The sequence below is a fragment of the Scomber scombrus genome, chromosome 4 (genome assembly GCF_963691925.1).
Source record: "Scomber scombrus chromosome 4, fScoSco1.1, whole genome shotgun sequence".
Lineage (NCBI taxonomy): Eukaryota > Metazoa > Chordata > Actinopteri > Scombriformes > Scombridae > Scomber > Scomber scombrus.
In genome coordinates, this window is record NC_084973.1 from 7,926,339 (window position 1) to 7,942,334 (window position 15,996).

Below are 15,996 nucleotides of genomic sequence, written 5' to 3' on the forward strand. Positions count from 1 at the left end.
TACTGACCATCAGAGGATCCCTTTATAATGCACTTAACATGTAAGTAATAGAGGTCAAAATTCACAGTCCTCCTTCTGTGCAAAAATGTATTATGGTTAGCTTATCTGAAGCTAATGTGAAGTAGATATCTTTCAACTTTACACTCTTTTTAGTGCCAAAGTCCCTCTTTTTGTTACTATACTTCCATCACAGCTCAACAGAGAGACACTGTCCAAGGAAACACAAAGAGGGAATTTAATGCTAAAAAAAGACTTTAAATTTGGCAGATATCCGCTTGATATGACTAACTCAGACTGCTGAAGCCTCATATAAGCTGCAGATCAACTTTTAAATATGTGGACACACTGGGGATTTGGACTGCAGATGATTACAGTGAGAGAGAAAAAACATTTCAGTGTTCTATGAGCACATGGCTACTGTTTTAAGACCGATTTGAAAATTGTGAATGTGTCCTTTCATTTGTAATACCAAAACAAAAAGAATATTTAGACGCAGAGCTCCAAATGTTGTCTGTGAAAAATGTCCCGGTATAGAAAAAGAGAAAGAAACATCAGGACACAGTTCTGTTTGTTTGTGGTGCAGGCAGCAGGAGAATGCCATCTTCTCCCTCTTGAAATGATCAATAAACCCTGTGAAACTGTTAATTCTTCAGTGTTCTGTAAAATAGCTCCAGGTAATCTTCCATTTGCTAATATCTTCACACCTATCCGTATGTGTCTGTGGCTGAGCTGTGTCAGTCATGCAAACACAATAGCTGACAAAAGTAGAGATGAACTCCGGTTGACCCCCAGGCTACTGCTACACTCATTTGGGCAAACCTGAGGCCTCTATTTGTCGCCGCAGGATAATTTCCCTTTCCTTGTCTGTCAAATACGTTAGCAGTCTAGCAAGATGAGACATAATATTAAGTCTGCATGACCTCAGCCCAACCTTTCATCGTTTCAATCTGGTTTCTAAGCTGCTCACAGACTCCCTCTCCTCTATCCTATTTTCCATTTTGACCACTCACTGAGAAAAAGCCTAATTAGCAAAATCAGGTTTGTAGTTTCAGTAACGGTTACAATGGTAGGATTTAAAGGCACACACTACACTATACTCAATAGGTCCAATGCTTGAAATGATATGTCTCGTTAGAGGCCTAGAATTCCTTGCAAAAATATTTTCAAAGGACATCACTTTAGAGAAATAGCCCATTCATGTGTAAATATGTCTAGTTTGCACTTTATAATGTGACCTCAATGTCCACTGGCTCCTTCTGTGTAGTATTTTAGTTTCTTTTAAGCTGCCGGAGACAGTTCACAGCTATTGTAGCCAGTGTTGCAATGGTCACCGGATCTGTGAGAAGAGTATCTCACTCGCAGCGTATGCACGGCTCTTTTCTCTTCTCTGCTTTCTTTACACACCCGATCTATTTTTGCTGGAGCAACTTGCGTCTTCGAAGCGTGAAAATGCGAATGTATATAAATGTTTATGTATTTGTTGGCAACTGACTGAAAATGTATATTTAATGATGCTTTTCACTTTTCCCTGACTTCGTCTTCACTCATGCACAGCTAAACTACTTTTTCACGACATCGCCAGACACAATAAACAAAAATACCAACAGCAGCAGTGCTGTGTGATTGATCGGCTGTAATGACATTTAAAATGAGAGATCACAGAGAAGGTTAGAGGTAAAAAGAAAGGTTTTATATTAAAGGACAGCTACAAAGCATCTGTTACAACATCTAAATGTTGAAATTCAAATATGAATTTAATATGCTTTTAAAACTCTATCTCTTTCTCAACTCTATTAAAACTATGGCTTCTGAAACATTTCCTCTGCACGCTAAAACTGCGACTGAGCTGTAGTGCAACTGGAACCCAGTGCAGCCAGATCCAATTCATTAGTTTCACCAGCTCAGCAATAAGCTGCACTGTTCATACACGACAACATCAAGTGAAATGGGCAAATGTTTAGTTTAGGAGTTCTGACTGGTTAAAGGTGGATTCAATCACCTGCAAATTACTTCTGATCTGGGCTCACTAGTTATTATTACGCCCCGTTATATTATTCAAAATGTTATGCAGAGGTTTCATAGCCTCTGATGGTCAGTCATCAGTGTTGTCATGAAGCTGTTTATCCACATGCCTGTCACACAGTGAGCCCCCATATACTGCATTCCTGTGTCCTGTTTTTTCTGCTGGTGTTGTGTAATGGAGCTGATGGAAACTTGTTTGCTGCTGTTAATAGCTTTTATGCTTTTTATGGCTGATGTTTTGTGTAGCCCCTGTGGAGCTTATCACGCAAATGGTCCAGCTGCAATCAACTAACTGCGCGTACAGCGACAATTAAATTAAATTAGCAATTACATTACCACTACATCAAAGTGCTCTGTGTTAAGTGAAGGGTCAATGCCAAAAAGGACTTCACTAAATATAGTCCCAAGGACCTGTGTGTGCATGTGTGTGTGTGTGTGAGAGGGATGTCAAACGAGGTAGAAGATTAAAACAATCTTGTTTGGTATTTAAATTTGATTATATTTCCATAATAATACAATATTTAAAGGTACAGTTTCTAAGTGCTGTATGTTGTTCCCAATTGAAGCACTGTATCCCTGTTTTCTTACTTCTTACTTACTTCTTTACTTCCTATTGATACTGACTGAGCATTTATCTGAAATGAATGACTTTTCTTGATGATGGTAGAACATTATGTTGTTATTTTTTGTCCACTAAATAAAGCAGAAGTTAGATTATGACTACAAAAGCTTGGTTTAATTAGCATGAATGGCTTCACCTATAGTTCAATGATTTCCAGTAGGCTACACTAACATGAAGTCAGATGCTGTCATTAGCAAAGGTGCCCTCAGCATGAAGTTAATGTTTTCTAGTCTGAGCACAAGAGCACAAACATCATCATTATGGGGATGGGGTCTGATTTCTTTTGCTAACGCTATAACTGAAGCTGTGGTTATGAAGATACAGGCTGCAAGTGATGAGCAGTCCTGGAGTATGACACACCGGTTGAGCCAACAATCTGCTGAGCGCCACCTGTTTTTTCCTCCAAATTACCAGATCACTGATTCTTTCATCCGTTGAAAAAGGTCACATCAGCATTAATGATCCTCAAAGACTGAATTGACTCCCTGTAGATGTCGTGTACCATGTTGTTCAGTGTTAAATTAAGGAAAAAATATTACCCAGGCCTCCCACTTCTTCCCCTGTTGTGTAGTCGATGGTTTGTAATTAGCTCTTCGCATCTGCAGATAATCTCTTAATGCAAGGAATAAATGTTATATTGTGAGCAGATGTTCTCTATTGCGTTACGATGTTCTTTTCACTATGTATTGCACATCTACAGGGATACCTAGAAAATGGAGGGATGGTGCTGTCCAGTGAACAGGGTAAACAACTGTTAACAGTTTAACTAGCAACTACAATAAATGTAATGACATATTTGTTTGCCACAAAGCTGACAGGTCCTGCCAGATTAAGACCACATGCAGATGGGATCAGGTTGAGTCTTCAGGTTCAGACAAACTAACACATCCTCGTTCATTTCAATGAGTCTATCTCTGTGACTCAGAAGAGTTCCTAATATATTGTCAAAGCTTTAGCCTTTAGGCTGGCTCAATTTTTGCTGCAAGGTGCCATATACGTGTATATAAACACATATAACGTCTGTATTTAAGTATGCATTCCTGGTATATATTGTACCTTGAAATGGATTTGATGTAACTTTACCATAATAGTATCATAGCAAACAGCTGTGCAGTGTTTTAGCTTCTAATAAGTCTCTTTAAAGGCATGGATATATTACTCAAACTGGACTCCCTGGATTATATTTAATCCGTTCAACACCCCCCACACCAGTGCAGCTTTTGTTTTGTGTCTTTGAAACTGAAGGTTATTTTTGGTCTGAAAAGATTTGCGTGTGGGAAAACAGTTGGGTCAAGTAGTTCAGACCACCAAGTCCTCAAATAGAATTACTGACTAGAAACCTGTTGAAGGCAGACGGAGAGGAATTTGCAATTACCACCATGCTAAGGTCCACAGTCAGATATCAACAAATGCAAACATTGCAGTGGATGTCATAATTGTATTTATCTCAGTGTCTTTCAGAAGAGCATCACAGATAGAGAACATAAAAGCACAACTATATTCGACCCTGTAACTGCCATCAATGCAATGTTCAATGTTTGAACAATCTATACATGTGAGGCCCTTTAAGATATGGAACAGATATGGCTTCATGTTCATCCACTCTTTCTGATATAATGTGATTTTTGCATCTCAAATATTTTTGTCACCATCATGCATGCTCATACTTTATACAAACACAGATAAGCAGTCACACTGACACTGAGGGATATGGACGATCAAGTTAAACCACATAAGATCACATCGCACGTAGTCTCGCAGACTCTGCCAGCTTTCAGAGGTAAACAGAGCTTAGCATCTATGTAAGAACCTACAGCAGCTCATTTTACGCAACCACACTCTCTTTTTTCTAGCACTGGTACACTCTTGAAGTTGCTCTTCTTCTACCGTTGCCCTAAACGTATCTGGATCTCAGAAAATGAAACACCAACAGCTAACAGTATTTCATCACATTGTGCTTGGTTTGATATAACCTTCGACAATTTCTAGCAGTTTATTTAGCATGTGATTTATAGCACACCATATTGTGACACATACTGTATTTCCTCAAACAGTGGTCAGGGCCTGTATTTACTTCAACTGCAGAGGGTACTCGCCTTTTATTGGAAGCAGGTTTATATTAGAGAGAGGCCTTTATTTCTAATCCCCTCTGTTTGACAAGTATCTTTGCTCATATTTTTGTACAAAGCCTCCCTCTGATCTGCTTTCTTTTGCTCTCTTAAACTTTTGTTACCGCGGTAATTTACTTCAATAATTCTCGCACTTCCACCATGAACGTTTTGGCAGTACACCACTTAGCTGTAACATGTGAGTAGCATGCTCATGGATGTACGCTTGCCAGACTAGCCAAGTTACCCTGGTTACCCATGCTTATGTAGTGTCACTATCGTCATTATTATTCAAATGCACCATTATCTTAGACCCATCTTGTAATTTACTACGATCTTTTATTTGAGGAATTACAGGAATTACAACAAAATTATACTTATTATATGATTACAGTCCAGTACCATTACCAGCATTCTGGCTGGCAAAATGTACAGTGGAGTCTGTGCTGCCATATGAAAAAAATAAAAGAAATTCCTGACATAAAAAATATGTGGATAAAAATGTGAATATAATCCATCTTCCTCTCATAACTGACAAAAACACTTTAGTATATGTGTTGCTCCACTTAAATGACACTACATGAAGACTCATTTGATGCAATGAAACCTGAGCCTGTTTCACAAACCTAGTTAACTTTTACACTTCTGACCTTCTAGGAAATAGTGGTTGAGAAAATATTGATCTTCAATTTGCTGTTAAGTGCTGGGCAAACCGCTAACTCCAATTACACATATACACATTTTCAATTATCCATGAGTGCTCCACGTACATATCCACAAGCACTTGACACACATAGATACATTCACACACATACACCCCTCACACTCACAGTATTGATTTTAAACAGGAAACCTGGAAAACCAAAGAAAGACGGCATTACACAGAGCTTACTATGGTACAAAAGGTGATGGGTGGAATCTGCAAGGACTAAAGACTTACCGTTAAATTGGTATTGCACTTACACCTACGTAAATGCACCAACCATGAAGGCTATTGTGGAAAAGCAGCACTTGTCATGGGCTGCAGCAAAGCAGGTAAAGCCTACTCTAAAAGTACTAATGGATTTTTTTTTAGGCCAGGGTCACTGTGGTTCATCAGCAGTGAAGATGAGGGGTCAGTCAGTCAATGAAGGTGTTAAAGCTTGGGTCAGCTCTGGCCAGCTACTCCACTGCTGAAACAGAGAAGGCAAAAAAAAAGGGTTTCCGGATAAGAGAAAAAACAGAGGACGGTTGCCTCAAACGCCTTTATTAACATACGATTAAACAAAAGCTTTAATACACCCTTGAGCATTACAGAAACATGTAAATTATGATAATTGGGACTTGGTAAATGTTTGATGGTGTCTCATTTCCATGAATGCTGCACACTTGGCCATATGGCTCAAGGCTGATTCTACTGATTCAAACATCTTGCCTGCCCACAGGAGCACAAATTGATACAGCTTTCTCTGGTGATTTGAATTGGCTTCTTGCTATCTTAACAAGTGCTCTGCTTGTTTGAACACTGCAGGTGACAAAACAGGATCGAAGCCAGATGATGTTGCAAATGTTGCAATGTAACCATTTAAGGGTCTAGTTATTAGATAACTCGGGCAATATGTAATCTAATTTTTTTAATAAGTCACAGTGAACATTTAACATGAAAACAGACCATCCTTTACCATCACTATTTGCCGTAGCCAGTTCAACCTACTCAGGGGAAGATTTACAAAGACAACAGTGAAGCACAAATGTGTACCTTGAATCTGAATGTGTTTGGGGCCACATTGTACACGTATGTAGCACCTGATTTACTAAGGTAGCAGCTCATCATCCTGTCAGCACCTGGAACAGTGGGATCTCTATAAGTGTGCCAAGTTTAGAAAATTAATGATAGTGTAGTGATACTGATGTATTAATTAATGTAGTGACAGGAGAAAGAACAGTGTAGTTACAGCCTGAAGTGTATTTACAATTCAATTATCATCTAGTTAAAATGTAGATTAAATGAGCACAAGCCATGACTCTCTCCCAATGTTTGTTGCAGTGTTCATTGATTAATCTTTGCTTTTTGTTTTCAGAACTGAATTAAAGTAGTAAAGTTTATTTATTTATTTTGGGATATCTGATATGTTTGACTGATCGATCTGCTGGCATAACGATTTCTGCAGAATAATCTAGTCACATTTTTAAAAAACTTTCTTTTAAATCCTGTAAAAAACAATCTACACTGTGTTAAAACCTTCTTCCTGAGGTGGAAAATTTCCCTTTCAAAACTGGCCATCACAAATTGCACGACTTTAGTAAATTCAACAAAATCCATAATAAACCTGCAGTAAAATGTTAAAATATTCATTTAAATGTGTCCTCCTGTTATTTGCATGACCTTTCCTCAAATGCCGATAAAATAAGGGGAGAAACACCTTTGAAAACAATTGCTAAAAAATGCAGGAAAACTGTGACTCAAGCCTGGTGCGACTGTAAAAAACGGTTACATACACTGCATGCATCTAATCTGCACCTGAAAAGCCTTCATTCTACAATGAACTACACAGGAGGAGCAGATGGGACTAACACTTTCACTTTCACGTATCTCAAAATTACAAAGGTGGTGCTTGCCAAGTTCAGTGGCACTGTTTTTGCATGAGCAAAGCAGCTGAACTAAAGAAGTAGAAAGAACTGCAGAGTTTAAATAAACCAATCCAAACATACTTCTTGTGAAGATGCCCTAAAGCTACAGAAGCTGTATTTACTACCATGGCATTAAATAAACATGGTCAGGCTTTAACCCTGCTTTGGTCTTAATTGAGAAAATAGTTTTGCAGCAGTATTCTCCTTTTAAGGCCAGGCGGGGGTTCTCGTTTTGGGTTCAGAGAGAAGTTAATGGATCAGAACATCTGTTGTGCATTGTGGTAATCGTCATTAAGAGACTGTGGGTGGCGGATGCTCTGCAGTTTGTATGGCTGGAAGGACATTACCATATGCTGTCGCATTCTGATGGCATTGCACGAGTGTCTAACTGCTGGGCTGCTCTCCCACCGCATGGCATAGATTTTGCAGATTTGCATACTGTATATCAATGAGGGATTGTGTTTCTCCGGGAGTTTTAAAATTCAAATCTTTGGCTGCATTCTGAGAAATGAATGTTTTACCACCATCTGACTGCCTGCCACTATTTTCTTACCTTCAATATGTCGGTCGAGCGTCACAACATCCCTCAGTCTACTATCAATCAATACTTTCTACTGTGATGGATGTTTTTCAAGACGACATAAAGTATATTTACTGCCTGGCTTTATATATCACTACTTATGCCATGCGGACAGCAATCAGGTATCAGGGTTTTCTGGTTGTCATGGGCAACTCTCTGAGGGATTTTGTATTTATGCACCAGAGGCTTACAGAGACATTTATCACACAATTTCACACACTCAGTTCAGCAAAATATAATGGACAGTAACACCAACTGTAGCTGCAGCATCAAGAAATGTGTGCCATGCTAAAGATAAATTAGAAGCAAAGTTGGTAAAAGAAAATATTGTAAAAATTACTGTTAAGAACAATTGATTTCTGCTTTTTCTATGTAGTGATGTAGTGGTCATTGTACAGGCTGCACTCTACTCCCATTTGTGCATACTGGATATACTTTGTGCTTTGTATGTTTTATTGAGCTCTTACAGGCAGGCAGGCAGGCAGGCAGTTAAGTAGGTAGATAGATTTACTTTGTTGATCCCTGATTGGCTATTTTCTAGAGATGCGGTGCTGTCTCGTTGCTCTTGTAACAATGACAAATATAGTACTTTGACCCAGGCACTGCATGCGAACAGTAAATACACCGTAAATACGTCAACACTAGAAGAGAGACCTATATCTATAGAAAAATAAACAAATAAAGTAATTTAAACAATAGTAACATAAAATAGCTCAATACAAGAATATAAGAAAAAATCTTAATAATAATAGAAACATAGAATAACATACTATATGTATATATTAGATACGTGTGTAAAGTTGTTGAAGTTTTTAAAATGCAATTAGGTAAAATAGAGGTATAAAGTTGTGCAAATTCATCATGAGAAAACTTACTGATGGAGCAAAAGGAGTGGAGTTTGGTTGAAGCAGAAACTATAAGGTAGAGAATTCTCTGTGAAGTGAGCTTTTGTAGAGAATTATTGCTTTGGGCAGGAAAGATCTCTTGTATCGGTCCTTGTGACAGCGAAGCTGAAGCAGCCTGTTAGAGAAAGTCTTCTGCTGTCTGACCAGTAGGTGGTGGAGAGGGTGGTCAGGATCATCCATAATGGATCCTCTCCACCACAACTTCAAAGGTGTCTGGTTTGCAGGCAATTACAGAGTCTTCTTAATCAATCTATTAAGTCTGTTGGTGTCCAGGCTCTAATGCTGCTCCCCCAGCAGACTAGAGAGGTACAGTGCACTGGCCACAACAGACTTTAGAGGATTTCCAACATCTCACTGCTCACACTGAATTATTTTAGCTACCTCAGGAAATAGGGTCTGCTCTTCCCCTCGTTATATACAGCTTCAAAGTTGGTCTCCCACTTTGATTCAGATTTAGATTACTTTATTTATTCTAGAGGACAGTTTCACAATCTACCAGACCTTACACAAAACAAACAACAAAAACACACATTTGGCTGTGCAAGAGAAAACAGATAAGGACTTTCCACTTTGGTCCTTGACGATGTGGATGCCGAGGTACTTGTAGTCCACCAACCTAACATCCTCTCCAAGAAGCCGTCCTCTTCCTTCTGAGGTCGATTATGTGACATTTGATATTTAATAGCAGATTTCTGTGTCCATGCAGAATCAGACGTTGTGATCGATGTGATTTTTTTTCAGTTTTTGTTTCACCTTTGGCAGTATCTACTTCTTTCACTTGTGGCAAGGTGGGAATATGTTATTGTGTGTTTTTTCTGCTTGAACTCCTTATTGCTTCAGTATCGGGAGCTGCAGCAATAAGTTGTTAAGATGTTGCATCTTTGTTTTAGCTGCAAAAGCTTACATTAGTCAAGCAAATTAGTTTAATGCAAGGTTTTTATACTTAAAGTAAATGTATTTATGAAGTACATCTGTATGTGCCAGTGTAAGTGGCACACTGAGACCCTCATTTGCATATTTAGTTAGTTACTTATGAAGAAAAAAGCTTGCATATACAAAGCACATGGTATAAATAATAGTTATAATACGAATGGTACTATGATCATTTTTGATTGGATAAACATAGGCTGAACATCGTGTTTTGCTGCATAAATGCGATTTATGTATTTTACCTCTCCAAATTTAAAGTACATCAAAAAATAAATAAATAAATACACAGCTGTGTCTGCGTCTCTCATAACTTTCATGAAAATGTAGCACACTGACAAAAAAAAATTTCAGGACATTAATCAAATCTGAAGGTAAAAAATTGTCTTTGCAATTTAGAAGCAGTGACTTATTGAAAGAAAGAGCAAAGTGAATTTATTTGACATTGTGTGTTTTGACATTGACAAAACACACATTGACATGTTTGAGGAGTCTTTGGTGATTAGACCCCACAGTGAAATCATCATTGTACAGAGGTGGTCACAGCTGTGTGAGCCATACAGGAATATTATCGTGCATATATTGTTTCGAAATTGGTAGTGGCGAATGAGTAAAGAACAGTCTAGCTGGAGATCTGGAGTCTTGACAAGCTCACTGGAAGAACCACTGCATCGATCTGACACTGAAATGACAGCTGACAGCAGAAAAGAAACATTTTTTAAAGTTTGACAGCAACCAGATGATTGAGTCACAGAAGTCTGACTGGTAGAAATAAAAAGTGCAATTACCAACTGATTATGAAAAATAGAGAAAAATAAATCAAACCAATTTAATAATAAGCGTAAAGATTGTCTTCCTGATTGAACTAAAGCTGAGTTTCATTCAGTGTCTGTCTGCAATGCAATCCAACAATTTGCTTCATATTGAAGAAAAAAACAAACTTTATAAAGTTTATATTTGATGAAATTGTCAGTGCTGTTAAAATGTATGTTATTATTCAATTTCATTAAACACTATAAATGTAATATATCTTTTAGGTAAATCAAGAATAGTTTATTTATTTGATAATAGTGTGTGTAGAGGGGTTGGGGGGATGGGAGATTGGGAAGGGGGACAGAGGGTGAGTGAGAGGCAGAAGTTTGGGCTCATGGGCTAAACTGAATCCTCCAATATGTAAGGAATTTCCCCACACCCTCATCTACCTTGTGGAAATCCTGCCAGTTTGCGCTGCTTTCTTCCATCGGGTTTCCACGCCTTTGATGCGATTCCAAGGCTCACCAAGTTCACAACGTTTGCCACGAGGAAATCAGATATCCCATGAGACACACGTTCCGTGATGCAGTTGAACATCTATCCCATTGGGATGTTTCCCTCGCTATCATCGGGGACATGATTTCTACCAGGTGCAGCTAAATTTCAGGTACATCTGTTTGGATGTACTCTAACACCTCAAGGATTTCCTGCAGGCCTCCCAGGCACTCCAGGCTGGGCAGCGTTCCCGCCACATGCAGCTGATGAAGCAAGACACTCATACAATTTCTAAAAACGGCCTCTACCCTCAAGTGTTGCGTCCACAGCATTTCTTACGAAACACTGACAGCACTGCAGCACTGTTCAGGTTTGCAACATGCCTCTTTGCCTCAGTCATATCAGAAGATTAGATAAAATCACAGTGTGATAAGAATGACAAGAAAAACATTATTTGACGTGTACTTTAATTTTTGGTTTGTCTCATGTCTCATCCACTTAAATAGAAGGGGCAGGATTTATGACATATACTGCAACCAGCCACCAGGGGGTGACCAGGATAATTTGGGGATAATTCACATTTGGGGAGCTATCATGATACAGTCAATGAGAAAAACAAAGAAGAGACTCTTGTTAGGACACCAACTTCCATCTTTTTGGTAGTCTAGTATAATTCCTAATGTTGAAAAGAGTTCAAAAGAAAACAAAAACTGAAGTCAAAAAGGGAAAAAAAACACTTTCATCCCCTTGCACTGAATTTAGACAGTAACCAATAGCATAGTGTCATCAGGACGTTATTTGGTGTTCTTCTAGCTACTTTCAAATTATAAAGGTGACTTCACTGCCTTTGTAGCCTTATTGGCTACAGGTGTCTCCCTCATTTACATAGTAATTTGCAAAATTAGATGAATAAAAATGTCTTTGTCTTAAAATTTCAACTCCACAGAGATGCACTTATTTTTATGGTTTTCCTTTTCAAAGCACGGAGCACATTTGTTTGAACAGTTCCACCTATTTAAGTTTAGTCTTGTGACAATCAGACAATCAGAGATCCCTGCTTCTGAAGTCTGGAGATTTCTAATTGAGCGGCAGCGTACCTACGTCCATTACATTTTGTCAAGGGCACCTCTTACCCGAAATTATGCTCTCCCACTATTCTCCTCTGTAATGAACTACATGTCACTGCGCCAGTATGAAGGGTACTTGGATTGATTCTGATTTTTTACACTAATTGTTTTCACCTAGTCTTAACAACAAAACCTGGGAAATTGTCCTCTGTCTCAATGTTTGAAGCGTTTAGAAACTGACTTGTGAGTCTAATTTAAGCTGTACACTTTATCTATATAAATATATCATTGTCTGGCTTTACATCTCTTTGGTTTGTCTAATTATTTATTAAAAAAGCAAATTTTCAAAACAACAAAATACAGTAGATTTCTATCCACAGATGTATGACACCTCTGAGAGGCAGCGGCACATGCTTGCATAAAGAGCAGAGGAGTTAAGTCTCAGCATGACCTTTTAAAAAAAGTAGGTCCATGACTCAGGAATGAGCCTGTTGAGGATGGTCTTGACCATACTGAAGACGGTTTCTTCTATTGTGTGGTTTGGACTGAGCAGGTTTTACTGCTTTAACTGCTTGTTTGTAAAATATGATTCAAACGTATCAAGAGCTGAACCTGAGATGCCATCCAGCTGTTCTTTGATTAACATGGTCATAAATGTCTCTGGTCTATTACGTCACCACAGCTTTGGATAGTCCTGTCCAACAGTTTCCAGTGAAATGTTGATAATGTCACCATCTTCCTGGGTGTACAGTAACTTATCAACTCAAGAAAAATAATCGACCAAGCTCTCTCATCCATCACAGTTGGTGCAAGTAATCCAGCTGAAGTGTTGGTGTGTTTACAACCTGTTTCTCATCCAGTCTGACTTTGTTGTAGCCATGTTGCTCTGATCCAAGATCTCAGGATTTAAATTCTAACAATAAGAGCTAAGTTGTAACAAACCAAAAAACAAAAAGAACTGCAACAGCGTTAAGCTTGACTTTGTGTCATATGCACATGTTGTAAGTTTCAAGTCTCAGTCAGTCAATTTTCTCAAACCACTCCGGCAGCATAATCCATTTCTCCATCTGTATGCTCAGTGTGTTCCAAAGTTTAATATTTTGGAGTGGTGAAAGATTGCTTCTGCTTGTTGTTAATACATCCATGAAGGCAACAACCCCCTGAATAAGAGACAGGAGAAATTCCAGTGGCATGATTTCATGTTTGGGCCTGGATAGACTTGATTTTGAGTCAAAGGCTCCAAGTCACAAATGTGTTAAAGTTAGTTGCAGGACTTGCTCACTGAGTCCAACTTGGTTCACATTATTTCATAAACTGCAGTTATGTTTATTTCCACTGCAAAGCATCTGCATTTCCATCATGTTTATAAATTAAAATATAATTACGTGAAGAAATCCACATTTGATTTAAACATGGACTCTCTCTCTTGCTGTTTTCTAGGTGTGGCAGTGCGGAGGAAGTATGGAAGTCCTGCCATGTGCCAGAGTGGCCCACATTGAGCGCACCAAGAAGCCCTACAACAATGACATAGATTACTACGCTAAGCGCAATGCCCTGAGGGCTGCTGAGGTGTGGATGGATGAATATAAATCTCACGTCTACATGGCCTGGAACATTCCCATGAACGTAAGTTCTTCTCTTTCTGAGATCACTCCCTCTCACAATCCCCTAGCTCCCTTTCCCCCCTCTTCTCCACTCTCACTTGCTCATTCAGACATGCAGCCCAGGTCTCTTGAGACACAAGTCAATAGAAATTCAAAATTCAGATTTTTTCCCACTTGACCTTCACACTAGTGGTAAAGCAAAGGCAAAGCAAAGAAGCAGTGGAGTCTGACTCCAAACAGATGAGAGAGGAGCACCAAGTGAATGAGAGGAGCCTTATGTCTAATCAGTCTATTTTCATGCACGTCAGTTTAGCTTAATTGCTTTCAAGGGTCTTTTGAGATGGGCTTCAAAATATAAACAGCTACTTTCATTAATAAAGAGTTTAATATTGAATCTTAATTGCCTCTTCAGCCATGCAGAATGAGATGATTGTCAGTGAAGGATGTCAGTAAAGACCTCTGAACACTGCCCAAAACAACACACTGCTGTTCATAACAAAATAATACTGGGCAGTCTAGCAGTCACACAGGGGTGTGATAGGCTGATGATGCCTGCATGTCGTCGAGAAATTTGGCACAAATATCGTTACACGAAAATTCACTAAATGAAGGTAGGAAGCGCCAACTGGGGAAATATTACCATTGTGTGTGTGCATTACGGAGACATGTTGGGTAGGACGGGGGAGCAACTTTGACAAACTAGCCAATCAGGCCACATCCCTCCTCCAGTGTAATTACAAACACAGTGGCATGGCACATTATTACCCCAGCTGTCCTGTGGCGCAGAGTTATTTTGTGTACAGTACAAAGACCTAACACTACGATTATTCCATCTACACCTCCCCCCTCCCCTCAACACACCCATACACACAATCACACATTCTTGTTATTGTCTAAGGTACCCGCTGAGAGCACAATTACTTTGGTGGGGGAAGGCTTTATGATTCACCACAGTGGCCAGCCCCAAGTCCAAATACCAAACAACATCTAACTGAAATTAAATGCATTTGTTAGTGTCGCTTTATGGCTACAAAAAAGTGGAAATTGGACATTTCCAATTAGAATTAATTATTAACAGATGTTGAAAGCAGCTTCAGCAGCTCTCTGTAGCCTCCAACACAGAGGGGGAAACTGATGAGTAGTATTTGGAAACACTGTCTTGTAATAAGACAACTGTGTGTGTCCAGGTATATGTGTGTATGTGCCTTTGAATCAGTTTCTATAGGAAGGACGTTGTTGTTTCATATGCATGTTCTATGTATTTACTGTGATTAAACAGAGTATGTGTTTATATGCATGTTCATGCACATTCACAGTGTACTGTATATGCATATACTTACACAAATATTATTAAGCTACATAAATTAAATAGCCCAATACTTACTGAATACTTACTGAATTAACAGGAGAATAAAGCATCACCAAGTCAGACAACATGAAGATAAATAGTATAAACTATGTGAACTCCACAGAGGCTGCAGCACTCGTATTAAGCAAAAAATGAACTTTTGCCAAGTTTTTGGACACTGTGTAGTGCACACACTCATACACACACACCCCTATGTTGCTATGCAACACAGTGGTTGTCAACGTCTCCTCTGGAGAGTGAGTTGCAATCATGAGTGAGTGTGTTGTTGTATGTACCTGTCTGAATAGTATTCTGTGAGCTTCTTGTCCATTTAAGTCCTCCACTATCTGCCCTATGTTGAACTTCTTTGCTCAGTCATTCTCAATATGTGATATAGTTTTCAAACATTTTAAATCACACAGTCATATCCCTCACAAATGTGGCAGGAAAATAATTATTATTACAAATAATAAGAAAAACATTAGAAAGCCAGCATGGTCACAGTAAGTAAGAGTCATTTTGTCTTTGTTTTTTGCCATTTGTTGACAGAACCCGGGGGTTGATTTTGGGGATGTCTCTGAGCGTTTGGCTTTAAGGAAGAGACTCCAGTGTCGGAATTTCCGCTGGTACCTTGAAAATGTCTACCCAGAGATGCGGATCTACAACAACACCATCACATATGGCGAGGTGAGAAAGATACTTGCTAACAAGATTACTGGGAATACTCAACATGTTAATTCTACTGGATCATCATCTGTAATTCTGTTGCTGTACTGTGGTTTAAACAGAATGCACGCAGGATGGCAGCTAATTTGATTCCATAGCTGATAAATATACATAATTAGTTGATGAGAACAATTTCTGTGATCTGCATTATCCTTTTTTTTGTGGCAGTCTTTATTGAAAAACATTCATCTGCAGCACAGCTGTCAGCAACTGGTGATATCTTTCTGGT

The 15,996-nt window shown here is 38.8% G+C and overlaps 1 protein-coding gene across 1 annotated transcript in view; it reads left to right on the forward strand.

The window, feature by feature from the left end:
* galnt9 (polypeptide N-acetylgalactosaminyltransferase 9) overlaps nucleotides 1–15,996 on the forward strand; it is a 91,029-nt gene that overhangs the window by 67,012 nt on the left and 8,021 nt on the right. The window contains exons 7-8 of the mRNA XM_062417605.1: nucleotides 13,530–13,715; nucleotides 15,591–15,728. Of these exons, the coding sequence (XP_062273589.1) occupies nucleotides 13,530–13,715; nucleotides 15,591–15,728 (324 nt within the window). The remainder of the gene's footprint in view (nucleotides 1–13,529; nucleotides 13,716–15,590; nucleotides 15,729–15,996) is intronic.